At 38.9% G+C, this 27,431-nt stretch overlaps 1 protein-coding gene across 2 annotated transcripts in view; it reads left to right on the plus strand.

The window, feature by feature from the left end:
• Positions 1-838: 838 nt before the first annotated feature.
• The window catches only part of TSNAX (translin associated factor X), a 33,631-nt gene continuing 7,038 nt past the window's right edge, over positions 839-27,431 (plus strand). Inside the window, exons 1-4 of one of the 2 annotated variants that reach the window (XM_006741756.3) lie at positions 839-1,011; positions 1,476-1,580; positions 3,890-4,004; positions 6,699-6,829. In XM_006741756.3, coding sequence (XP_006741819.1) covers positions 996-1,011; positions 1,476-1,580; positions 3,890-4,004; positions 6,699-6,829 — 367 coding nt within the window. In that variant the 5' untranslated portion in view covers positions 839-995. Of the gene's footprint in view, positions 1,012-1,069; positions 1,289-1,475; positions 1,581-3,889; positions 4,005-6,698; positions 6,830-27,431 lie in introns of those variants that run through there. The other variant, XM_031037287.2, reaches the window with a different exon arrangement.

The following is a 27,431-nucleotide window of genomic DNA, read 5'->3' on the forward strand; positions in this document are numbered from 1 at the left end:
CACACCTGTTATTACCAACCTCTCTTCTTTTTTGGAGCACGACGCTGGAAAAGTGTATGATGGCTAATGTTTAATTGAGCATTTACTGTGCGAAAGGACATTCTTCAGGGGGCCTTCGTATTAACTCCATTTGGTTCTCAAATAAGCCTACGACGCAGGTACTATTCTATCCCTATTGTACAGATAAACAGGACAGAGGTTAATTACCCGCAAGGTCACACATCCGTGAAACGGAGTAAAGCGAGACCCCGCGGAGCTGGAGGCGCAGAAGGGAGGGGAGGGGCAGGGGGAGGAGCATAGAGGGCGGGCTTTACCTTCGTCAGGACGCCGCTAACGCCATCCGCTCACTGATTTGCATATCCCCATCTCTTTACCTGCTAGCGTCACCGGTAGGGCTGGAAACCCTCCGTAGGGTTAGGCCTCGATCCTGAGAAGACCTTCCCATAGGCGATGGAGGGTTCGCTTCTTCCTCACAGCCTGGTCGGGAGAGCCGGAGGGCCGGCTCCCGCAGGCGAACTACAACCCCCATTACTCCCCGCGCGGAAGGCTGGTCCACGCGGAGGGAACGTGGGGGTGTTCCAAAGGTGCCTTGAGGGGGAAAAAAAAAAAAATCACGTACATCTTCCGTCGCCTTTCTACCTTCTCACAGGCCTCGCCTCCATCATCTGTTTTATCAACAGAGCGTGCAATGAAGCGTGTAGAGTCGCTCTGTCTTCAGGCGCAGCAGAGGGCAGGCACGACGACGGCGCGCGGGCGCGAGGTCCCCGGGCCGCGCGCGGGGCGGAGCCAGTGGCGGTGGGGCTGGGGGCGCAGGCCGGAAGTGTGCGAGGGCGGAGGAAGAGGCGTGAGTGGCTGCGGGCGCGCGCTTCCGGGCAGTGCGTCGACGTCGGCGGGCTGCAAAGGGGTCCTCGGAAGGCTCTCCGGCCAGCACCTTACGCATTCCGCTGGCTGCAAGGCCCTCAGTCTCCGTTCATCTCGCAGTAGGCCGTGACGACATGAGCAGCAAAGAAGGTGGCGTCCTCAGCGGCCCTGGGCGTTATTTATTCAGAGGGGGCGGATCTCCATCCTTTTTGTCGGATTTTCCACTTCTCTTCACCCTTGAGGGATGCCCTCTCCCCATACAGGCTCCGGGGCGGCGGCCCCGGTGATTTCCTGGCCACATTGATTCTCTTTACACCTCGCCTTTTTTTTTTTTTTTAAATCCTCGAGCTGTATTTTTTAATTTTAGTTCGGTAATTGCTCCACCTTGTGCCAGATCAGGGAAGCCATTGGTGGAGGCCCGGGTGAGGTGAGCTTAAGGTTTGGGGGAAAAAAAGGCAGGGCTGTTGTTCTGTCAGTCCGCTAAGAGAGCCTCTAAGGCGAGGGCCCCGTGGGCGCAGGTTTGAGAGAAAGGAAGGGGTTAGCAGACCTTACGTTTTGTCAGCTCTTGATGGTGGAAGAGTCCTATCCAACTTTTTTCTCCTTCTCTACGTAAGGATCAGGAGGGTTCAGGAAAAGGAAGCATGACAATTTCCCACATAACCAGAGAAGAGAAGGGAAGGATGTTAATTCATCTTCACCTGTGATGTTGGCCTTCAAATGTAAGTTCTCTGTAACGGAAGTTGGCGAAGGGAAGAGGACGAAAGAGGTTGTAGCAAGGATAATTTAGGCATGTTGTGCACACAAAAGAACAGTCCGTCAGAATGTGAGATATGCCTGTGTGACTCTTTTTTACTTTCCCTGGAGGTTTGCTGGGGTGCTGGGTCTGCCATTAAAGTCGAGATCACTCAAGTGTTGACTTTTTTTTATTACAGTTCTACAGGTAAACATTAGTTAACTAACATCAGAAATGCCACATAACTAAAAATTACTGTGTACCCGGTATACAAATATGTATCAGCTGTATATGTCAGGTATATATACACACACATATATTTGATTAGTTGACTCTTAAGCATGTATTGGTTTTGTTTCCTCAACTAGACTTTTGAAGACAGGGATTACAATTTTTGTTTTGACTGTTAACACTTTGCACAGAGTGGGAACTCATCTATTAGTAAATCATATACATGTTAAATACACACTATACATATATAATGTGTATGTGTGTGTATATATGTTACAGTCCTCCTTTTAACTTGGTCAAGTTGCTCCTCATTTCAAAACAAAACAAAACAAAATTCTCCTTCCTGTCATTCTGGATCCACCCTCCTATAGCTTATGGTTTCTGTGGTTCAGGAACCTGAGAATGCCTGAGCTGTTGATTCTAACTCCCACTTATCTGAAGGCTGGATTGGGGCCAGAGGATCCACAGCAATTGACAAGTTAGGCCGTCTGCCAACAACCAGCTCTCAGTCCTCACATGGAGCCCCCCATCGTGCTACTTGAGTGTCCTAACGTCATGGCATCTAGCTTCCCCAGTTAGCAAGGAGGAAACCACAATCTCCTTATGTCCTGATCATAATACATGGTCACTTTTGCTACATTCTGTTTGTTAGAAATGAGGCAATTTAAAAACTGCTTCATGTTTAAAGGGAAGGGAATTAGGTTCCACCTTTTGAAGGGAGTCTCAAATAATTTCTGGGCATATTTTAAAACCGCTGCACCTACAGTGATCTTAAGAGGTATAAGACAACTTGTAATCGAGAGTGTATTGATAAAATTGTATACACAGTGGAGAAAATGAAGTGGGCCAAGTATTCCCTATCCTTATACTCTTGACACACCCTATACAGAACTGCTTGTTTCCAAGCATATGTTGCTTTTGTATGTTTCTGTTTGCCTTTTCACACATAGTTCTTTAAGCTCGAGATTGCTTCTAAATTGCTGCCCCCATTGTCCGTCTGGTGAACTATGGTTTTCTTCATGACCTAACTCAAGTATCTTCTTCCTTGGAAGCTGTTTTGATTTTTCTTTCAAGCAGATTTATTGACAGACATTGCATTTATTCATTATCCATCCATTTAGTTATGAAATATTTATTGAGCGTCTACTCTAGAATGTGTTAGTAGTAAACAAGAAAAATGTGGTTCCTGCTTTCGTGAACCTTTACATGTATTTATTATGTATTTTATTTATTTGTTTACATATTTGTCTTTAACTGGACTATGCTCCTGGAGGATAGGAATTGTCTTATTTAACTTTGTAATCATAGTATCTAATTCACAATGGTCATTAATATTTATAATAAATAATGAAAGCTTTTGATTGCCTTTAAGTATCAGGCAAAATCCCAGCTTAATTATTATCTCAGTAATAAAAGAGCAGATGTATTTGGTCCTTGTCAACCTGTTAATTTGGTTAATAGTTTTCTCAAGTTCTGGGTTTTTTTAATTCATGCAAAATACACCTCTGTACTCCCTGTAGGACAGGCAATTTGCTAGGTCTTTAGCATGACAATGCTTCTGAAGGAAAGTGGTGACTAATTAAGAGTTAAGTGGTTTATGGGTATTTCAGTGACTGGGGCTTGGAAATTCAGAAAGTTAATGTCCTTAAAAGTTATAAACTTTTAATTAAAAAAAATCCAGGTTTTTGTGGGGAAAGATAATATTGCATGTGGTAGGGTGATTAAAAAAAAGTTAGGTAACTTAGGTAGTTGGAAGTAATTTTTTAAGTCTGTGATAATTCTATGATAACAATCTCATATTTACTAGATGAGGTGTTTTTGTTTTTAACAATATACACATCTTACTGTGAGGCTGTGAGTGGTAAAACCCAGTTAAAGCATACCTGTGTTTAAATAAAGAATATTTTGGTTACTAGCAGTCTTTGATTTCCAGATACTTCAAAAATAGATGATATGCTCTTCATTTTTATAAAGTAAGAGTTGCTTTATTGTGCGTAACAGTGCTGTTTGATAGGCTTGAAGCATAGAATGTGCATGCTTATGGTTGTAATAATGTGTTGTTAGCATTTCAGCAGGAACTTGATGCAAGACATGACAAATATGAGAGACTTGTGAAACTTAGTCGGGATATAACTGTTGAAAGTAAAAGGACAATTTTTCTCCTCCACAGGATTACAAGGTGAGTAAATATCTTAAAAATTTGTTACAGTTGCATACAGTTTGATATGTACTATGTATTTTGTAAAGCTTTATACCTCAGTGGACAGTAACTTGCTGTTAGAATATTCCATGATTTATTCTATGAACCCTGGGATCAGAAGAAGTTAGCAGCAAGTAGATTTTTTTTTTTTAAGAGAGTCAGCCAGCATGAGCTGAGGGGGAGGGGAAAAGGGAGAGGGAGAGAGAGAATCTTAAGCAGGCTCCATGCACACTGTGGAGCTAATGTGGGGCTCAGTCCCACAACCCTGAGATCATGACCTGAGCCAAAAACCAAGATTCAGACACCCAGTGGACTGAGCCACTTAGGCATCCCAGTAGCAAGTAGGTTTTAAGAATAAATATTTTAATCAGTATAGGAAGGGAAAGTTCTTATTTTCAGAGCAGCTAGGGATTTTGTGTTAAGATCACTCAGTGTTACAGGTGTTGTTTGTGAAAATATTAAATTTCTTTTTTTAAGATTTTATTTATTTATTCATGAGAGACAGAGAGAGAGAGAGAGAGAAGCAGAGGGAGAGGCAGGCTCCCAAGGAGCAGGGAGCCTGATGCGGGACTCGATCCCAGGACCCTGGGATCATGACCTGAGCCGAAGGCAGACGCTTAACCATCTGAGCCACCCAGGCGCCCGAAAATATTAAATTTCTAATGGTTTATTAGAGCCTGTTAAAGCTTTACTAGTTGATACATGCAAAATTTTATATTAGATCAGTGTTGCAATCTGCTTTATTTATCTTCCTATTCATTGTTTAACTCATTGCAATCTGCTTTTCTGCCTCACAACTATTGAAATTGCCCAGTTACTCTCATATTGCTAAATCTAGCGCATACTCTTCTTATTTTACATTTTTGTAGCATATGCTACTATTGACTGCTTAATTCTTCTTTAGAACTTCCTTTTCCTTCAGCTCTGAGGCATCTTTTCTTTGAAATTTCTTTCTGTAAGATTATTTTATTTTATTTTTCTAGGTAGGCTCTGTATATATCCTGGATTCCTTGGTTGCAAATAAAAGAAACCAGCTTATGAGGCGCCTGGTGGCTCAGTTGGTTAAGTGTCCAACTCTTGGTTTTGGCTCAGGTCGTGCTCTCATGGTCAGGAGATCGAGCCCCATGTTGGGCTCTGCACTCAGGGTGGAGTCTGCTTGAGACTGTCCACCCCCCCCACTCCCCACTCCCCGCTCATGTGCGTATATGTTCTCTCTCAAATAAATAAAATTAAAAAAAAAAAAAAAAAAAGGAAAGAAACCAGCTTAAACTACCCCAAGCAGAAGAGGGAAATGAATTACAGAGATTCAGGAATATCTTATGAATGCAGCTAGGTATCTCTATCTTCCATCTTTGCTTTGTGTTTACTTCCTATTTCATTTAATTGGCTTTCTTTGCTTCTCTGTTGTACCTGAGGTTAGAAGGTGCCCACCCGGTAACTAACTCCCAAAGAGAGACTCTTGTTAAAAATTACAAATGCCTTTAGAAGGATTTACAGTGTATGTCTTATAAAGTGTTTAAGGAAGTCCAGATATAATTTATCATCTTTTTATTATTAAAAATATTACTGGGAGCATGGGGGTGGCTCAGTCAGTGAAGCCTCTGCCTTTGGCTCAGGTCATGATTTCCGGGTTCTGGGATCGAGCCCCGCATCGGGCTCCCTGCTGAGCGGGGAGCCTGCTTCTCCCTCTCCCCCTCCCCCTGCTTGTGCTCTCTCTCGCACTGTCTCTCTCTGTCAAATGAATAAATAAAATCTTTAAAAAAAATACTACTGAAGTATTCTAGTCACTCATTTACAACTTTTTTTTCATTTACAACTTTTAAGATAATGTGCTAATAGTTTAATTTTTATACTATTTTATTTATTTTATTCTATTAAGTGGAAGTGAATTTGCCATACATAGATTTACTGGAATGTGGCACTGTTAACTTTGTTTTATCTTACCTGACTCTAAAATTAGTTTTTGCTTGTTTTTTTAATGAGTTCTCAGCTTATATTACAGAAAGATTTTAAGTTATTCTTGAACTTGAGCTTGTATTACGGAAAGAAGCAATGTTTCGACTAATTATGAACACTTTTTCAATACAAATTGCAATTTTAAAAGAATTGGCATCAGTATTCAGCAGTTTAAGAAATAATAGAACTGTGACAGGGGATCTTAATATTTTAGAAAAAGCCATGTTATTGTGTAAAGTCATCTTTTAAGTATTTCTCCCATCAAAAACAGTACATTGTTACAGTAAACTTAGAAAGTTATAATCTTTAGGAAAATAATAAATTGTATAAAAGTAAAGATACTGAATGAAAGAAGTCAGTCACAATACCCAAAGACAGCTACTGTAAGTGGGCAGATTTCATATTTTATACACATATTTTATATATATATACATATATATGTATTATTATTATTATTTTTTTTTTTTAAAGCTCTTTGCCCAGTGTGAGGCTTGAACTCCTGACCCTGAGATTAAGAGTCGCATGCTCTACCAATGAGCCAGCCAGGCATCCCTGATTTTACGTATTTCTAATAAAATATAATTGTGGTTTTGAGTTAGAAGCATCCAGATACAATATTTATTTAGCCCTGTGTTCATTGGTATTTAGATTATTTCAGTTTTTCACTAACAAAGCATCTGGCTGATATTCTAAAAGTTCCCAATATCTTGATTATAGTGCTCCTGATACGGAAGAGATATTGACTGATTCAGAAATTAAATTGGATGGTGTTAGACAAAAGATATTGCAAGTAGCCCAAGAGCTCTCAGGAGAAGACATGCATCAATTTCATAGAGCCATTACTACAGGTAAGTGTAGGTTCTTCAGTGGTAATATTAAAAAAAAAACAACAGTGTGTTACATGATTAATGTGTGAGTTGCATGAATTTTAATTGACACTTGGTGAAATGTTATTGGCTTTAAAAATTGGGACTTTGGAATAATAATATAAAGATAATCCAAAAACATTTAATTGGCTTTATTATTCCAATTATGTAGAATAGTCATTGATAGATTTTAATAAAGTCATTGAAAAAACAGACCTAACAGAATGAACTGTATTCTTGATTGTGTAGGGTGTATTCAGACAGGGCACATCTCATTTCCCACTGTGGGTATATCTCACTGGTGGTTCTGAGTTTCAATTTAAGTAGGCTTATAAAAGAGAATATACTGCCTAGCCAGGTGGACCCAGCATCTCATAGTGTGACTCCATACTGGAATTTTAGGATAGTATTGGGTTTTATATAAACACAAATCACTTTATATATATACACAGATCGGTCACATAAATATTTAAAGTATGTGGTTCTTTTCATCCTTTTCTTGATGTGAATTCATTGACAGGAGAGATAGTATATAATTCAAAAAGGTAAAGTCAAAGGTTGATTCATATTTATAGAAGAATGTGAAAGTTCTCTGTTTCTATCATATAGCTGATTCCACTGAACTCAGAGCATTTCATCATGAGAAACGAATTTATGTGGTACCTGCTCAGTGTGTCCGGTTTTGCTATGAATTTATGTGGTACAATATGAATTTATGTGGTAAATGCTCAGTGTGAACATTTATAATTTCAATTTGTTTTTCAGAAATGTCAACCTGTAGTATGTTTAAATGTCTTTTGTTGTTGCTCAGTAATTATATATATAGTTGACCCTTGAACAATGGGTCAGGACTAGGGGTGCTGACTCCTCACACAGCCATAAATCTACATAAAACTTTTGACTCCCCCAAAACTTAACTACCAATAGCCTCCTATTGACTGGAGGTGGTACTGATAATATGAACAGTCTGTTAACACGTTATTTTTTTTTTTTTTAAGATTTTATTTATTTATTTGACAGAGAGACACAGCGAGAGAGGGAACACAAGCAGGGCGGGGTGGGAGAGGGAGAAGCAGGCTTCCCGCGGAGCAGGGAGCCTGATGCGGGGCTCTATCCCAGGACCCTGAGATCATGACGTGAGCCGAAGGCAGACGCTTAACGACTGAGCCACCCAGGCGCCCCTAAAACAAGCCTCTTGAACAAAACATGAGAATATCTTCGTGATCTTGTAGTATAAAAGATTTTTTTTGAAATGACACTAACATTAACTGATAAAGGATAAATGGATCAATTGGATTTCATTAAAAGTAAGACATCATTTATCAGAAGACATCATTAAAGTGAAAAGGCAAGGTGAAGTCTGAAGAGAAGACACATACATATCTTGGTTAAAGGACTCACATAGAGAATATATGAAGAATTCCTACAAATCAACAAGAAGACATGCAATTTTAAAAATTGGACAGGGGTGCCTGGCTGGCTCAGTGGGCAGAGCTTGTTATTCTTTTTTTTTTTTTTTTTAAAGATTTTATTTATTTATTTGTGAGAGAGAGAATGAGAGAGAGCACATGAGAGGGGGGAGGGTCAGAGGGAGAAGCAGACTCCCTGCCGAGCAGGGAGCCTGATGTGGGACTCGATCCAGGGACTCCAGGATCATGACCTGAGCCGAAGGCAGTCGCTTAACCAACTGAGCCAGCCAGGCGCCCCAGAGCTTGTTATTCTTTTTTTTTTTTTTTTTTTTTAAAGATTTTATTTATTTATTCATGAGACAGAAAGAGGCAGAGAGAGAAGCAGGCTCCCAAGGAGCAGGGAGCCCGATGCGGGACTTGATCCCAGGACCCTGAGATCATGACCTGAGCTGAAGGCAGACGCTTAACCGTCTGAGCCACCCAGGCGCCCGAGCTTGTTATTCTTGATCTCTGGGTCATGAGTTCGAGCCCCATGTTGGGTGTTGAGATTACTTTAGAAAAAATGGACAAAAAACTTCAACAGGGCCTCATAATGAATATTCATATAGCTAATAAGCATATGAAAAGGTGCTGAGCATATTCACTAGAGTCATGCAAAGTAAAGCCAAATGAGATACCATTTACTCACCTGCAAGATTAAATTATAAAGGGTGACAATACCACTTTAAAAAGCTTTGGCAGTATTTAGCTAAAAATATGTGTCTACTGAATGATCCCTTCTGGGGATGTACCCAGTAGTGAGGCTCATGTCACCAAAAGACATGCAAGAAAGCTGGTAACAGCTGTAGTGATAATATCCTAAAACTGAAAAATGACCCAAGATGTCCATCAACAGGAGGTTGGATAAATAAATTGTGGTATATTTGTACAGTGTAATAACTACATAGCAATAATAAATGATAAGCATACATGCCAGCAAATATGAATCTCACATACATTCTGTTGGGCGAAATAAGCAGACACAAAGGAGTATCTGCTGTATAATTCCATTTAAGTGACGTTCAAAAAGAGGCAAAATTAATATAAGGAGTTAAAAGGCAGGATAGTGGTTACCTGGGAGTGGAGGTTGGGGGCAGGGGTTATTGATTAGAGGCATGAAGGAACCTTCTGGAGTGATAGAAATGTTTTGTACTTTTAGCTGGGTGGTGTTACATAGTGTACACATATGTAAAAATTCACTGAGTTACATATTTAAGATTTATATAATTTATATAAATTATAACTCATTTTTTTTTTACAAAGTCACTATTGACAAATTCTTAGTTCCTTTTTCCAGAGCAGTTCTTTTTATCAGGAGATCATATCAATAATCTCTTTATGGTATAGGGGTGCCTGCCTGGCTTAGAAGAGCCTGTGACTCTTGATCTTGGGGTTGTGAGTTTGAGCCCCACATTGGGTATAGAGATTAGTTAAATAAATAAAACTTAAAAAAAAGTCTCTTCATGGCAGTCTTGTGGTGAAAATAAATGCCATGTTTAGGGAAAACAGCTATGCCATTTGTATTGATGATATTCTTTGTCAGAATCCTTTTGGTGAGGTTTCTCTTGGGTACCCTGACATTTCTAGTTGTTAGGCAGGGCAGATAATGTTTTTTGTTTGTTTTGTTTAGATTTTATTTATTTATTTGACAGAGAGAGTGAGAGCATGTGCACAAGCAAGGGGAGTGGCAGGCAGAGGGAGAGGGAGAAGCAGGTTCCCCGCTGAGCAGGGAGGCCTATGCTCTTGAGCAAAGGCAGATGCTTTACCCACTGAGCTACCCAGGCACCCCATGGGGCAGATAATGTTTGTGGCAATGTTTGCCTTGTTCTATTTGATTTCCTGAAATTTTTATCTGCCTCTTTTAGTGGAAGTGGATTGGGAAGGAGGTAAGCTTGAACATCTAGCACATTTCCCTTTGTCAGTTCTCAGGGTTGACTGGAATCCAAAAGTGGCATTTTTAGGCTGCAGGTATGTTATAGATCTTTTCAGGGATATAGATCAGGAGCGGTGGTATTGGGGTGCCTAGCTAGAGTTGGTCGGAAAAGCATGTGACTCTTGATCTCAGGCTCCTGAGTTCGAGCCCCATTTTGGGAGTAGAGGTTACTTTAAAAAATAAAATAAAATAAACAGGAGCAGTGGTGTTTATCATTTGTTGATATGTGAGTATTATACTGCCATGAGGAGTCCCAGTGACGTATTGCTATCGTTCCTCCCTGAGAGCTGGAGTAGTAGCTTGAACCATACTAGCGACAGATCCATGGCAGACTTATATTTCAGTCAGAGTGGTCCTGCCATGTATAAATAGGTATGCATGTATAATCCAAAGGGCTACTGGGTGGCGGAATTGGTGGTGGGGAGCAAGTTGGATCTCTCAGTTTCTAGAAAGTCCTTGATCTGAAGAAGCAGTATGGTCTAAATGTCTTACTGCATCTACAGCTTCTAAGTATCCTATTAACTTGGGTAACTAAAGGCAAGAGTTTGAATAACTTCCATAAGCTTGATCATTTTTCTGTTATATCATGCAATAAGCTTATCTTGTAAAAATTCATGGCAATGTAATACATATAATAAAAGCTGGCTACAGTAGTCTTCACTTTTGACTTCAGTCCATGCTTAAAACTTTTGTACTTCTGTAAGAACTGGTATATTTTCAGGCGCCTGGGTGGCTCAGTTGGTTAAGCGACTGCCTTCGGCTCAGGTCATGATCCTGGAGTCCCGGGATCGAGTCCCGCATCGGGCTCCCTGCTCGGCAGGGAGTCTGCTTCTCCCGCTCCCACTCCCCGTTTGTGTTCCCTCTCTCGCTGTGTCTTTCTCTGTCAAATAAATAAATAAAATCTTAAAAAAAAAGAAAAAGAAAAAGAACTGGTATATTTTCCTCACAATGTTGGTGCTTTGTCATGATGATGTGTTTAGATTAAACTTCTCAATTCCATATTAGTTCAAGGTTAAGCCCTGCTAATCCTGATAACTTAAAGTTCTGGTGGGACAGCGTAGATTTGCTTTATTTCGCCCAGTAATATATTTTGTATGTTCGTTGTCAATGAGTAAAGTGTAAGGAAAGACTTTAAACAAGAGCGAGGACCATATGGATAGTGACATGAAAAGAAACCTAGAAAGTTGCACTTGGCTTTTAGAACGAAACAGAGAAATGAAGAAAAAAGATAAAAGGGACATTTCATTGAATCAATAGAATGTTTCTTAAGTCAGGAAGGAGACAATGGACTCTTGGAAAGAGTTTAGATAGGGCATTAATAAAATGGAAGCAGTGTTCAGATTTTCCCTCTTCAGTGTATCATTGAGGATTATTTGAAGCACCAATTCCATTTTAGGCCTTTATCTATTTTTTGTAAGTTTTTTTGAAGATTGCCTACTCATGGGTTAAAAATTTAAGGATTCCTTGTATTATCTCACTTTTCTGTCGTTAAGTCCTTAAAATAAAATGAGATTCTTTGGGGCGCCTGGGTGGCTCAGTCATTAAGCGTCTGCCTTCGGCTCGGGTCCGTGATCCCAGGGTCCTGGGATCGAGCCCCACATCGGGCTCCCTGCTCGGCGGGAAGCCTGCTTCTCCCTCTCCCACTCCCCCTGCTTGGGTTCCCTCTCTCGCTGTGTCTCTCTCTATCAAATAAAAAATCTTTAAAAAAAAAAAAAAGAGATTCTTTAAGCTGAAGCAATAAAATTGTTTTTTTCTTAAAGTTAAGGAATAAAGCAGTTAAATAACAGAGGTAACTGGGACTTAAAATTTTGCTGACAGGTATTTTGTTTGATAAAATAAGGTTACTTATAATTAGAGTAGCATTAACAATATGATGTTTATGAATAGCTTGCTGCTTGTAATTGTTAAATGCTTGTTTTGGTGTTACTCCAAATAGTTGTTCTTTTGACTTGAAGATAAAACAATTCTGGCATTGAACTAAAGGAGTTCTGTGCTTTTCCTCATTAAGAATAGTGCTAATGGCACGCAGAGCATTTCCCTAAGGGATACTTGTGTGAGCTTAAACATCGAGTATCCTTCTAATAATTGAACAACAACAAAAAGTTAGGTCTGTTTTCTACACATTTCTTATCAGAGTAGATTACAGATCGTCCCAAGGGATGGTTAAACAAATGAACGAATAATTAGTTGCTTGAAATAAGTCACTTAAAAAAATATTGGGTTCTGTCATGTTTTTGTTTTGTGTTTTTCTCTTGTTGAAAAATTAACAGTTGGGGGATATATTCTCCATCTCAAAGAAAAAAAAATTTTTTTTGTTTAGTTTATATCACTCTGATAATGATAAAAATTATCATTTAATTTTGAGACATTTTGGTGTACATAACTAAGTTCAGACCCAAACTAATATTTTAATTCTCCTATTTAGAATGTGAATGATGGGTTAAGTGGATGTTTTGGGCCAGTTAGAGATTTTTTTTTAAGCTGTTGTTCTTTATGACCTTTGCAGTATCTCTAAGTTATAGATACTCTTACTGCTAAATAAGTGGGAAAATTGAGTTACACAGGAGTTAAGCAACTTGCCCAAGATAAGCTAGTAAGTGGTACCGTTGGTTTCTTACCATATGGATTTAATTTATGTATTGACTTTAGAACCTACCTAACTCTTAGTAAAGGCTTAATCTTGCTTTAAGTCCCCTTCCCCCCAATATTAGGATTTTCCTTACAAACCCAGCACACATTATATAGTTCTTATGTTGCTCTTTTTGTGCATAGCACTTAAAACCTTCTGACATACTATGTAGTTTCTTTATATATTATATTGTCTCTCTTTCCTGTATTAGAACGTGGATTCTACAAGTCTCTACAGATTTTGTTGTTGTTCACTGATGTATCCCAGACACATAACAGGTGTTTGATAAATGTTGGAAGAATGAAGAACAAAACTATTTTAAAAGGGCTTTTATTTTTTTGTTCAACCAAATCCTTTATCTGATGATTTGCTTTTGCAAATTTTTATTTGACTTTTTGTTCATTCCAAAAGAAAACGTGTTTCCAGTGGCTATTACTTATACATGATAGTAGAAACAGGATCAGTATTAATATTTAGGAAATTCTAAACTTTATTATATCAGTACAGAGAAATTTGATACAGATTCAGCCTATCAGCAAAATTCAGAAGGCTCACTGAGAAAATGAACTAGGATACGAAGAATCATAAGCCTTTGTAATGATAGTAGAATTTAGTGAAGGGAAAGATATGGCTGAAAATTGAATTTATCTGAATATGTATGAGATTCAGTATGCCAGAGATGTTATGATAAAGCTAAGAACTGAAACAGATGAATAAACTGTGACATTTTGGTGGCTTAACAAAACAGGAGTTGTTTCTTTCTCACTTTAAAGTCCAAGCTTTGTGATGGTAGTTTGCACGTGCTCTGCCAGCTTAGTCATTCAGCGACCCAGGGTCATGGGGCTCTGGTATTATCAATACATGGTTTCCAAGATGAGCTAGGGCATCAAAATAAAGCCGGTGGGTTGTGGGAAAGAAGAGTGCAGGGTGATGCCTGAGGTTTTTATGGGCCAGCCCTGCAAAAGATAGATCACGTCTGTCCACATTTTATTGGCCAGTCACGTGGCCACATCTAACTTCAAGGGAGAATGAGAAATATGGTCTCTTCCTGTGCCAAGGATAATGAAATATGTTTGGTGAATAGTCAGTTTTTCTCTGCCCAGTATGGCAATTTGATGTCCATTTGCTTTAGTGGAAATTCCAGGTTTATGCGTGATGATGGATTTAAATTTTTTTTCTGAATATATTTTAATTTTGTTTGAACACATTCATTTTACCTAATTTGAGAATAATTTTATAACTGAAAGAATGGTTAGAGGATACCTAGTCCCGCTACCTCATTTTCTTTTTTTTTTTTTAAAGATTTTATTTATTTATTTGAGACAGAATGAGAGAGACAGCGAGCACATGAGAGGGGGGAGGGTCAGAGGGAGAAGCAGGCTCCCCGCCGAGCAGGGAGCCCGATGCGGGACTCGATCCTGGGACTCCAGGATCATGACCTGAGCCGAAGGCAGTCGCTTAACCAACTGAGCCACCCAGGCGCCCCCCACTACCTCATTTTCTAAACGAGCTTAGTGATGGTATCGGAATTGAAATCTGATTTGTTTCATCTGCTCTGATACATTTTCTGCTAGACCACCTCTTCTCTGATAGCTAGTATTTAGTGCTTTTTCCTATAATTGTTTTTTCCAAAGCCAAAGGCTTTTACTTGACTATCTCAGATCCTATATTTGGTTAAAGAGACTCGTACTTCCGTTAATTTTACCTATACATGTAAGTAAAATAGTTTAAATTTGCATTTAAATGTGAGATGGTTCAGTAGACATTTTTCCTGACTATTTTAATCACAATTTAGGGGTGCCTGGGTGGTTCAGTCAGTTAAGCATCTGCCTTAGGCTCAGGTCATGATCCTGGGGTCCTGGGATCGAGCCCCACGTTGGGCTCTCTGCTTGGCGGGGAGCCCGCTTCTCCCTCTCCCTCTGCCTGCCACTCTGCCTGCTTGTTCTGTCTCTGTCAAATGGGTGAATAAAATCTTTTAAAACAAAATCACAATTTAATAAGTGTATATGTCATAGTGCAAACCTCTGTGGTGAATAGTATGACTATGAGAAAGTCTCTATAGGCATTTCCTGGGTTACAAAAGCTCCGTTTGTAAACATTCTTTTAGATAAATGTCTGGTTCGTACAACTTAGACTGTCCAAGTATGAGGTCTTTTAGCCTAGTTTCTCTTTTCACCTTTGAACATTCCTATTTTCTGAAATCCTGTTTGAGAAAGCTACTTTTTTGAGCTAAGGTCTGTCAGTTGATAAGGATGGAGCTAAGTAGGGAACATGGAAGAGACAGCTTCTTGCTTAGTATTGTACAAATGCACCAAGTCAAAGAGCATCTTATTCCACGACAAACTATTTTAATTTAATATGCCTTAATAGGATAAACAGTAGTGTTCCATTAATATAATTTGCCATTATTTAGTTTTTAAAATTTTATTATTTATTTATTTATTTATTTTTAAAAGATTTTATTTATTTATTTGACAGAGAGAGACACAGCGAGAGAGGGAACACAAGCAGGGGGAGTGGGAGACGGAGAAGCAGGCTTCCCGAGGAGCAGGGAGCCCGATGGGGGGCTCAATCCCAGGACCCTGGGATCATGACCAGAGCCGAAGGCAGACGCTTAACGACTGAGCCACCCAGGCGCCCCTGCCATTACTTAGAATTATAGTGCATGTTGGGCTAGGGTAACATTTCAAAAGAACGGCCTCTTTTAATGTGAGTTAATACACTGCAAAGAAAACAGTAACAGAAAAATCACTGATTTCTTTAAAGAAGTTAGAAAATGTTGTCTAACAAAAATTAATCACCTTCATTCTTTTTTTTTTTTTAAGACAAATGATGGCAAATGCATTGTGAGCTTTATTTTTCCAAAGATAATGCCCTCATTCTTATTTTAATTATTCTCATTTCAGTTTAATTCAACAGTTTCAGAGGGCCCTTGTCCAGACACTTACATTATTCCGTATAAATCCTGCAGTGTAGGTAGTTGTCTGTTCTTCACAAATAGGAAATTGAAGTGTAGTAAAGTTAATAAATGACCTTAGTTCACACAGCTAATGAGACTGAGTTAGCTTTTGAACCTCATTTCAGGTCTGCCTTTCTTTTATGCCATTCTCATATTTTATTTGGAGGAAGGCTAGAGGCAGGGAGGTAAGGAGGCATGGTTGTCATTCAAGGTGTGAAATGAATAGAGCCTCCAGGTTGGTGTTAGCAATGTGGATGGAAAGGGAAGAACATACTTAGAGGATATGGTTTTTTAAAATGTGCAAGAGAAAGGAAAAGTCTCAGGACAACCTTTAGGTTTCTGGTTTGGCCAGCTGGTTGTATGGGCATGTTATTTAAGAGAAGAAAACTGGAGGGTGGAATGGGTTTTGGGATGATTAATTGGAAATTATGGGGCATCCAAGTAGCTGCCTAATAGGCAATTGGATATATGGGTCTGGAGAACTGATAATACAATACAGGACTGATCTTCAGTTACAGCCTTAGAGTCATCAGCTTATCAGCTGCTGTTGGGTTTATACATATGAATACAATTATCCAAGGAGACATAGGGTGAGAAGAAAGTCAAAGACTTGGTCCTGTGGAACTTTACAGGGAATAGAATATTTGATAGAATAAGATCCCAGAAGAACCAGGAGAGGGTGGGATCCAGAGCTTAGGTGGATTGACCAGCCTTATAGGAGAGGAAAGCCACCTCTTCGGAGATGGGCAGTTAAGGATGGGTATAGAGGTAGGCAGTGGAGGAAATTTTTGCTTAATATCTCTCTTTTTCTGTTGTGTGCTAAAGGAAAAAGGATGGGAGGTGAGGCAGTGGTTTGGAATTGATGGGAGACTGGAGATAAAAGAAGGACTGTGAGGGGAGTGGGGGTCAGAACTTAACCAGGGACATTTATTGTGATTGTTAATCATTTTTGAAAGTTTACGTGATCAGTAAATTTGTTCTTTTCTGTATAACAGTAGGAGTGAATGAGAGAGAAAGTTAGATTAATTTGTGGTTAGGGTTTTGCTAATTAGTTGCAGCAGGATGACAATGGGAGAAGTAGGACAAGATACTCTGCTCAATAAACTATTATGGCCATTTTGGTTGTTAAAAGAATACCTCTGTGTCTGTTGGTAAGTAGTATATTATTAACTGTGATGAGTAGCAAAGTCAATAAATACGAATTTCAACATATCCGGTTTATCTCCTAAGCCAAACAGACACTGTGATTCCAAGATACTGTGGTAGTTTGTAGTTTGCCATAGTAAAATACCACAGACTGGGTGGCTTAAACAATAGGAATTTATTTTTCCCCATTCTGGAGCCTTAAAGTCCAATATCAAGGTGTTGGCAGGGGTGGTTTTTTTCTGAGGCCTTTCCCCGGTATAAAGATGGCCCCTTTCTTTCTGTGTCCTTACATGGTCTTTCCTCTGTGCACAGGCATCCCTGGTGTTTGTCTCTGTATGCTAATCTCCTCTTCTTATAAGGACACCAGTCAGGTTGAATTAATCCTCTGAGTCACCAGAGTTAGGGCTTCAACATATAAATTTGGGGGAGGTACATAGTTAAGCCCATGACCTACTTTCTGGTTTTGTGCAGTGCAGCTAGGGGGCAAACTGCAAAATTAATAATGTTATTTTGGGGTGGGGAGACTGGGGAGTTGCTTTGAGTTAAGTCCAGAGGTGCAGTTGGGGGGATTTGTGTTGTGCAGCTGATCCCCCCCCTTCTGTAAACCTCTGAAGAAATGCCCTTTCTAAAGGGGACAAGCAGATAGCATTTGGGAAGTCTGCCAGGAACCAGGGATATAAACAGGTATTTCATGCAAAGCATATTTCCTCAGGTTGCAGTAATAGTCTTTGAGGTAGGTTCAGGAGAACTTTACTTCAGTTGAGACATACCGCCTAATGGTGAGGGGAGAGGTCTGGGGGGAGGAATCTGCCCTAGGTCTTCAAGAATGACCGAAGGACAGCACACCTCTCCCACCCGATAAGTGACATCCAAACATTTCTCTTTTTCTTCTACTCCCTTTATTTATATCTCTTGGCTAGAGTGGCTAGAGTGAGGATGATGAGAGAGGAACAGAGATTTGATGAGTAGTGGAGAGAGTAGAAGTAGAGACAGGCCTGTGAATCCCCACATAGGCAGGATCCCCAGTCACTGAATGACTGTCATTTTAATGGAGGAAGTCAGGGGAAGAGTTTGATGATGTTATCAAATCATGCCTCAGTGGCTTCATTTAGCTAGAGAAAGACAGATTAAACAAAAGACTTTTCCACCAGCATCTAAAAATCAAGAAACAATTCGATAAGTAACTTATGTTTATATCTTACGGCACTTGGTAAGCAGTTTTATAATAAATATAGTTTAATATAGTAAGACAGTAAAAGAATGTATTTAGAATTTGGGGTTTATACTGATTTATATAATAATTTATGTTCCTGTTAAATATCTTGAATATCACTGCAAGGGACAAGGGAGTTGAAAATGCTGACAGGAGATGTTTAAGGGATTACTGTGGTGATTAAGTGAGATAGGAAGAGAATGGGATCCTTTGGTATTAGCAGAGTCCTCTTGGAGGGATTTAGAAGATCCCCAGATTACTATTAACTTTTCTACTCATTCAGGTTTGCTTTTTAAACATAAAATTTACTCACTGGGGTGAAGTAGAAAGAGAGCCTTTGCGTCATACAATCCTGGGTTTATGTGTTTGCTCTGATATTCCTTAGATCTGTGACCTTGGAGCATACAGTATACAACCTGTTTGAATTTCAGCTTTCTCACCTGTTATGTGGGAATAGCAATAGCTGCCTCCTGGGTTGATTTGAAAACTGAAGTATGTTTATGGAAGGCATATAACCGTTAACAAATGTTTATTCTCTTCTCTTCCAGAATTTAGCAGAATTAATCTGTAATAGTGTGCTAAATTTTTAAAATTTATTCTCATTTTGGGTTAAAAACTCAGTAGTATTTTCTCAGCGTACACTCTTCATTGTTAAAGTAAAAGCCATGCTCAAATAGACAACATCCAAATTAGGCAAAATCCAAATTAATGAAATTGTGCTTAAGTTTTACTGTTGGTAGTATAATTGCATGTACTTTATAAGACTAAGGCTTATGGATGTATTTTCAGTGTATAATTTATGTATTTGTGGGTAGATTTTTTTAGCAGAGTGGCATGTGACTCAAACCTGGATCTGACTTTACTTTAACATTTCAGTGATCTAATAAAGCTAACTTCTGAAGAAATTCAGGTGGTAGTCTTAAAAATAGTTATAAATGCAGTTCTAAAAATTGACATGCAATTTATACACCATAAAATTAACCCACTTAAATTGTATAATTCACTGGTTTTTAATATAACCACAAGTTGTACACTGTTACCACTAATTCCAGAATGTTTTCATCATCCCAAAAGGACACCCCTTACCCATTCGCAGTCACTCCTCATCTTCCTTCCCCCCACGCCAATATGCCTAAGCCTAGGCAACCATTAATTTACCTCCTGTCTCCATGGATTTGCCTCTTCTGGATATTTCGTATAAATAGAATCATACAATATGTGGCCTTTTGTGTCTGGTTTTTGTCATTTAGCATAATGTTTTCAAGGCTCTTATATATGTCGTAGCATGTATCAGAACTTTATTCTTGGGATGCCTGGGTGGCTCAGTCAGTTAAGTGTCTGCCTTTGCCTCAGGTTATGATCCCAGGGTCCTAGGATTGAATCCCACATCGGGCTCCTTGCTCAGCCGGGAACTTGCTTCTCCCTCTGCCTGCCACTCCCCCTGTTCGTGCATGTGTGCTCTCTCTCTTTGACAAATAAATAAATAAATCTTAAAAAAAAAAAACAACTTTATTCTTTTTTAAGGCTAAATAATATTCCATTGTACATATATACCACATTTTGTTTATCCATTCATCAGTTGATGGACATTTGGGTGTTTCTACTCTTTGGTTATTGTGAACAGTACTGCATTTGTCTACAAGTCTTTGTGTGAACCTCTGCTTTCAGTTTCTTGGGTATATACCTAGGAGTGGAATTGCTGGGTCATATGGCAAGCAATTTTTTAAAACACTGAAAGCCTGGAAAGAGAGTTGAGATGCAAAATTTGATTTTAGAATGAAACATCTGTTTTGTCTGTTTACCTTTATATATGGTTTTTGATGGAGATTTGGACTAGATATATATTGCTTAAATATTATAAGAATAAGTAAAAATAATCAGAAGTCTTTAATTGGGTTTCCTTGTATATGTTCTAATAGGGGAACAAGGAGAAAAATAACAAATTACATAAAAGCAACCTACAGACTTCTCTCTTACTGGCAGCTGATTCTGTAAATAATTCTAGTTGGATTTCGTCCAAGGTAAAAGCAGAAGGGGAAGACATTGTTTGATGGAATATGGCAGTAGGTTGAAATTTTTCACCTTGGGGATTATTCACTGAAAATAGCGGATGTCCTTTTCATCAAGTTGAAACATAACTTGTTTAAACATCCTTTTACCTAGATGTGACCAAAACTGCTTTTCAGTGTTTTGGGCCAGATGTCCTTGAACTTTCTGTGTGGTATATCATGAAACCTAATTGCCATGGAGCAGAAATGGCCACCTCATCTCTGAAGTAACTTTAATCAAACACATTCCAAGGACAACTTAAATAATGACTTTAAGTATGCTTGAAAATGCAATGTTTGACAGGCATCCATATTAAAATAGACTGACACCACAGATGAATTTTGAGGGCTGTTGTTCTGTACCCTCTTTTTTCTCCCATAAAAAATAAATAAGATAACTTTAGGACCTCTAATTCTGAACTTCATCAGTTTGAACTTTAATCTTGTAAGAATATTTCTCTCTTAATGGACTTAAATCCAAAGTACTGTAAATTAAGTATAATTAGATTATTCTGAACATTTGAATACCAGATTTTAAAATATTTTTGTCAAAGCACTTACAGTTTCATAAAACCAGTGAGGAAGAACTGGGGAAATTATTTTAAAGAATTTACTAAACATTTGAGTCTCTTCTCAAGGTACTTTTGGGGGTGGTAGAAGGAGACAGTTGTAAAGGCGTCCTTTCCTTCAAAACTCTGTGGTGCAAAAAATAGGTGTTCATAACTCAGAGCTGGCTGAAACATTTAGCTGACGTGTAAGTTTTATGTAATGGGTATGGAGAAACGAGTGATGCCTTGACTGGTCATATCAGAACATTTAAACTTTTTTTACAGGTAGAAAAAGATTTGAGAGAAGGCAGTTTAGGCGCAGAATAGCATGGAGTCATGAAAGTATGGTATGAGAGACTAGAGAATAAAGTTGAACAAAGCACGGAGAATAGCTGAACTGGGGATTTAGTGGGAGAAAAAGTCATTAAAAGTGATTATGTTTTATGTGGAATTGAATGTAAAGAAGCAGGTAAGGTAGGAAGGACATGAACTTTTGAATTAGATATGTTTTTTTACTTTGTGACATGGGTGAATTTCTTAATTTCTCAATGTCTGTGAGCCTCAGTTCATCTATAAAGGAAGAATAGTAATACAGTCATGTAAGGTTATAATGTACATGAAAAAGATGGATGTAAAGTACCAGATACATTATCTTACATATAACTGACACTCGGGACTTAGTAAGCTACTACTCATATTTTATTTATATTTTTAAAAAGTCTTGTTGGAGGCTTCTGGTATACATGCAAAAACAATTAAAAGCAGGGATTTGAGCAGATATTTGTATACTCATGTTCATAGCAGCATTATTCGCAATATTCTACCAAAAGGTGGAAGCGACCTAAGTGTCCATTGATGGATGAATGGATAAACAAAATGTCATATGTCCGTATCATGGAATACTCTACAGCCTCAAAAAGGAAGAAAATTCTGACACAATCTACAACATGGATGAACCCTGAGGGCATTGTGCTAACCGAAGTAAGCCGATCACAAAAGGATAAATACTGTACGATTCCCCTTCTATGAGGTACATAGAGTAGTCAAATCCAGAGACTGAAAATAGAATCCTGGTTGTTAGGGGCTTGAGGGAAAGGGGATTGAGAGGTTGTTTAATGGGTATAGAGTTTCAGTTTTGTAAAATAACAGTTCTGGAAATAGATGGTTGTGATGGTTGTACAGTAGTGTGAATGAATGCCATGGAACTACGCACTTAAAATATCCACTTAAAATGGTAAGTTTTATGTTTTTACCTTGTTTGTTGAGTTAAATACTACTTCATATGCATTTATTTGTAAGAATGCAAACACTTTAGCAAAAGCATACTATTAATTTCTGTGTCATTCAGCAGTGCTTTGTTCCAGAAGCAAGTGACGTTCCTATTTAGTTGCCATATCGTTTAGTTTCACTAGACGGATTTTTTTTTTTCTGATGTTTCAGTAGGAAGAATAGTTCCTACCATTCTGAATTTGAAAATTACCATAGAGATCATTGTGTCTAGTACTTCTGTTTTACAACTGAGGGGCAGACATGGAAGTTGGTTGTACTTAGTTGATTTTATTAACTACAAATCATTTTAAGAATGTATTCACTGGAACTGTTTTCCATGCTTTGGATTGGCTCAACTGGATAAAATAATTGGACAACTAATGAATTCAGCCAAATATTTTTTTCCATTCACAGAGGAATATTGTTTTACCATATGTTCTCTTGTGGATAGCTTCTTGGTTAAATAAAGTTCATTAAGATTCAGGAATAGTTTTTATAATACTGGTTTGCTGTATTCACTGTCTCCCTCTCCCTCCATAGTTGAACTCTGGAACTTAAAATTATTTTTCTTTGATTATGGAAGGCATTTCAACTGTATGGTCCCTGTTCTGAATTTAGGTCCATTTCTACCCTTGGATGTCCCAACAGTCCTTACAGGAATCTTAAACAAAGGGACATCTACTCTGGGCTGCTTTCTGCATCATGAAGTAGGTCCTGGAATTTCAGTCTTTTTTTTTTTTTTTAAAGATTTTATTTATTTATTTGACAGAGAGACAGTGAGAGAGGGAATATAAGCAGGGGGAGTGCGAGAGGGAGAAGCAGGCTTCCTGCTGAGCAGGGAGCCCGATGCGATGCGGGGCTTGATCCCAGGACCCTGGGATCATGACCTGAGCTGAAGGCAGACGCTTAACAACTGAGCTACCCAGGTGCCCCTGGAATTTCAGTCTTGAACAGGATCAAGTCCTTAGGATTTGCCCTTGCCAGTGTTTATAATACAGCAATATTTGTTCCCACTAGAATGATTTAAGCCACTTTGCTTAGAGAGCTGAGGTGGTTAGAATCCTTTTGATGTTGTTTTAAGTAGCAAGTTTTCCCTATTTCCCATTGGTTTTTTAAAAAATTTATAATTATATATATTTCAATTATTTATATTTTGTGTTTTTTTCAAAATGGGCATTTTTCTCTTGATTGAATGTTCTCATAAAACATAATTTAAAATAAAATTACTAAATAGTTTCTAAAAAATGGACCTACCTCATTTAATCATGTTTTTCTGCCTGTTTGCTCAAGACATATTAGCCACTAGGGGTATAACTATGAGCAAGGTAGTCAAGGTATTGCCTTCCTAGCAAGGGATCAGTGCTAGACATTAGATAAGGAATTTTACATTATTTAAACACACCTTTGATTAGTGCTATAAAGGAAGGGCATATGGTACTAGGAGAACATATAATAAGGGTTTGGCTTAGAATGGGGTGGTGTCGGGCAGTTTCTTCAGAAGATGACATTTCATGGAACTTGAAAGGATTAGTAAGAGTTTATTAGGTGAAGGAGTGAGGAGAGCATGGAATGATGCTGAGGGAACAGCATATAAGATCCCTTGAAGCAAGAGAGAGGGCACAGTATAGATGAGGAACTGAAAATGAAAGGGTACAGAAGGAGAAGGAGAGATGACAGAAGTTTTGTGTTATATACACACTTACGTTACGTGCATTTGGCGAACGCATTCTGCCTTACCAGGTATGCCATTCTGCCATTTCACAGTCGAGATTCTCCAGAGAAGCAGGACAGAGAGAGCGAGTGAGGGATTGATTTATGTATTTTAAAGAATTGGCTCTTGTGATTTTGGGGGCTAGCAAATATGAAATTTCCAGAATAGACTGGCAGACTGGAATTTCAGTAAGGAGTTGATGTTGCAGTCTTGAATCTGAAATCTGCAGGCTGGAAATACAGCCTGTTGCAGTTGTGGGGCAGAATTGCTGCTTCTTTGGGAAACCTTATTCTTTATTCTTAAGACCTTCAACTTCTCCTCACCCTCATTATGGAGGGTAACCTGCTTTATTCAGATTTATTGATTTAAATATTAATCACATTTAAAAAAATATTTTCACAGCCATATCTGGACTGATGTTTGACCAAACAAGTGATCACCATAAGCAAGCCAAATTGACAGATTAATCATTACGCACAGTATTGCCATAGGAGAATAGAGAGTAGGCTGGTTCAGTTTAAGAGATAACCTCATTTCTGATAGCTTCTACCTTGAATTGCCCATTGGAATTCATACCTTGACTATCAAATCAGCTTGAGATTATAGGTGTATAGATGTGATTATCCTCCAATTTCAAGCTTACATTGGCTTATACCCATTAATCCAAGATAATGATTGCTTGGCAATGTCAACCTTAGCTTGAAGGTTCAGGAAAATTTATGTTGCCACCTTCAGTTGATACGTGATACAGTCACAGTTCTTATGCTCTCTCCCATCCCTATCAATTAACACATGTAGAACAAGAACCTTGCCACTTGTGTTTGATTCTAACATTTAAAGTACTGCTATTTTTGCTTAACATGGCCCTGACAGGTAAGCCAACTGTAGGAATTTGGGGACAGGTTATACCTAAAATATTGAAGTAGTGATTTATACTAACGGAAAATTCGTATTGTAGACTACATACAAGTCTTGTACTTTTGTTTTTAAGGATTTTAAGAACAATTCTGACATTACACAAATATGGGTTTGTGTACCCATCTTTGAAATTTAACCTTTTGTGAGTTATAACTTGCCTATAGCATTATTTGAGGCTGATGTAGGTGGGGGATGAAATTAAGCATGTCTTATTAAGCCATGTTAATGATTTTGCTCTGTATTCTGAGAGCCATGGAAAGCATTTGGGCTTTAAGCAGAGGAGTGATGGGATAGTTCTTTATTAAAACGACAAACATTCAGTGGTGTGAGAATGGATGAGAAGAAGTCAAAAAGTAGATGCAGGGAAGGCCTTAGAATTGGCAAAACAAAGAGGGGGACTACATTTGGAAGGAAGATTGTGAATTCATTGTTGGACATGTTGATTTTGAGGTCCCTCTGATGGGATTGTCAAGTATGTATTTGAATATATGTGACTCTAAGCCAGAGATGTAAAATTGAGGGATGGCAGGGGTAATTGAAGCCAAGTGTAGGTGAATTTGAGAGAGCTTGGGACTAATAGAGGCAGAGAGTAAGAAGATCTGTCCAGAGAGGTGGAAAAAAAGGGAAATCAGATGATGCTATCAAAGGGACCAAAGGGAAACTTGCTTAAAGAATTCCTCCTGGGGTCCCTGGGTGGCTCAGTCGGTTAAGTGTCTGCCTTTGGCTCAGGTCATGATCCTGGGGTCCTGGGATCAGGTCCCCTGTGGGGCCCCCTGCTCAGTGCGGAGTCTGCTTTTCCAACCTCTTCCCCTCCCCCCTGCTCATCCATGTGTTCTCTCTGTCTCTCAAATAAATAAATAATAAATCTTAAAAAAGACCCAAAGAATTCCTCCTTTAAAGTGGTCAAAATGCTGACTGCTGCTAAGATTGAGACCGAAAAAAATGTCCCTTAACCTTATTAAATAGTATAATCTTTGTGAGAGCTGTTGTGGTGTAGAGATAGGCTCAGGGTAGGATGAAGTAGGTTGAGAAGTACGAGGTAAGGTTATTGAGGAATGTTGTAGCCAGCTACTTCAAGAAATTTAGCTCTGAAGGGGAAGAGAGAGATGGGGCAATAGTTGGGAGGAAAGAAGACCAATAGATGGGAGAGATCTGAGCATGTTTGAATATTGACCATTAGCATCAGATAGAGAACATAAGGTAGAACATTGAAGGGAGAATCCATTTTAAGCTTCCTGCTGGGATTGCATCTTAATCCTGATTATAGGTATAGTGACTGGCCTCAAAAGATAGAATACCTCCTCTATAGTGATGGGGTAAAGAAGAAATAATATAATTATTTATTTTCCTAATTCCCTATTGTATTCGTCAGGGTCCAACAGGAAACAAGCTGCACAGTAATTTGAATAGTGTAAGTTTAATGTAAAGAATGAACTGTGTAAGGGATTACCTGATAAGAGGAAAAGTATATTCTAGAAAGTATAGGAATCTCAGAGGGGGCAGCCACTACCCCAGAGTTAAGGCAGGGCATCTAAGAAAGGAGCAAATCCAGAAGGGTATACCCCTCACCCCCTTGAAGGCATGGCCCATTGAATGGCGGAGAAGTCTGCTCACTGGGAAGCCACACTCAAGGAAATGCCGTGTGCTACTGACCGCCTCAAGCAGCTGGTTGCTCCCATGGAGAAGGCTGCTAGGAGGGACACACAACAGGGAAGAGAGCTTTTTCCTCCTTTGCTTTCCTAACAGTGCTCTCTACCAACAAAGTTTAATATTGTGCCAGCTGAAACGTTTTAAAGTCCACCTCCATTATCTGAAATAGTGGAGCTGAGGGGCGCCTGGGTGGCTTAGTCTTTAAGCGTCTGCCTTCTGCTCAGGTCATGATCCCAGGGTCCTGGGATCGAGCCCCGCATCTGGCTCCCTGCTCAGCAGGGGAGCCTGCTTCTCCCTCTCCCACTCGCCCTGTTTGTGTTCCCTCTCTCGCTGTCTCTCTCTCTGTCAAATAAATACATAAAATCTTAAAAAAATAAAAAAATTAAAAAAATGAAATAGTGGAGATGAGAGACAGTAAATTGACAAGTGACATCAGTTATTGATCTTTTAAACTTTTTGTGGGCGCCTGGGTGGCTCAGACGGTTAAGCGTCTGCCTTCGGCTCAGGTCATGATCTCAGGGTCCTGGGATTGAGTCCCGCATCGGGCTCCCTGCTCCTTGGGAGCCTGCTTCCCCCTCTGCCTCTCTCTCTCTCTCATGAATAAATAAATAAAATCTTAAAAAAAAATAAAATAAAAAACTTTTTCTACTTTTTTGCTGTAATGATGATAATGATGAATACCCTTGTATGTAAATCTTTGTGCACATATCTTCTGTTTAGCCCATTCATAAGAGCTGACCATGGTAGAGCATATTCAGAGATGCAATGAGTGGTCCTTAGGTTTTGTTCTTCCCTTTTGTGTGCACGAAGTTATTTCTGGAAGGAAATGAGAAGTACGGATTGTCTTTAGGAAAGAGAACTGGGTGGTCACCTATTCTTAAAACTAAAATTTTACACAAATATTTTTTATTGTAAATGTAAAAGATGTTATCTGTTCTGTTAAACTTAACTTTATTGTTTCATTTCTCAGCATGCTATGGTTTATGAAACAGTGTCCTATTCTATCATGTCCTGTTCTGTCAGCTGACGGCACCGATTTCTGACCTTGCTTTAACATCACTGTGGCTCAAAATGAGTCAGGATATTTTCATTTAGTAGTTTCCTCTTACTGC

The sequence above is a fragment of the Leptonychotes weddellii genome, chromosome 6 (genome assembly GCF_054177405.1).
Source record: "Leptonychotes weddellii isolate Sample4059 chromosome 6, ASM5417740v2, whole genome shotgun sequence".
Taxonomy (NCBI): domain Eukaryota; kingdom Metazoa; phylum Chordata; class Mammalia; order Carnivora; family Phocidae; genus Leptonychotes; species Leptonychotes weddellii.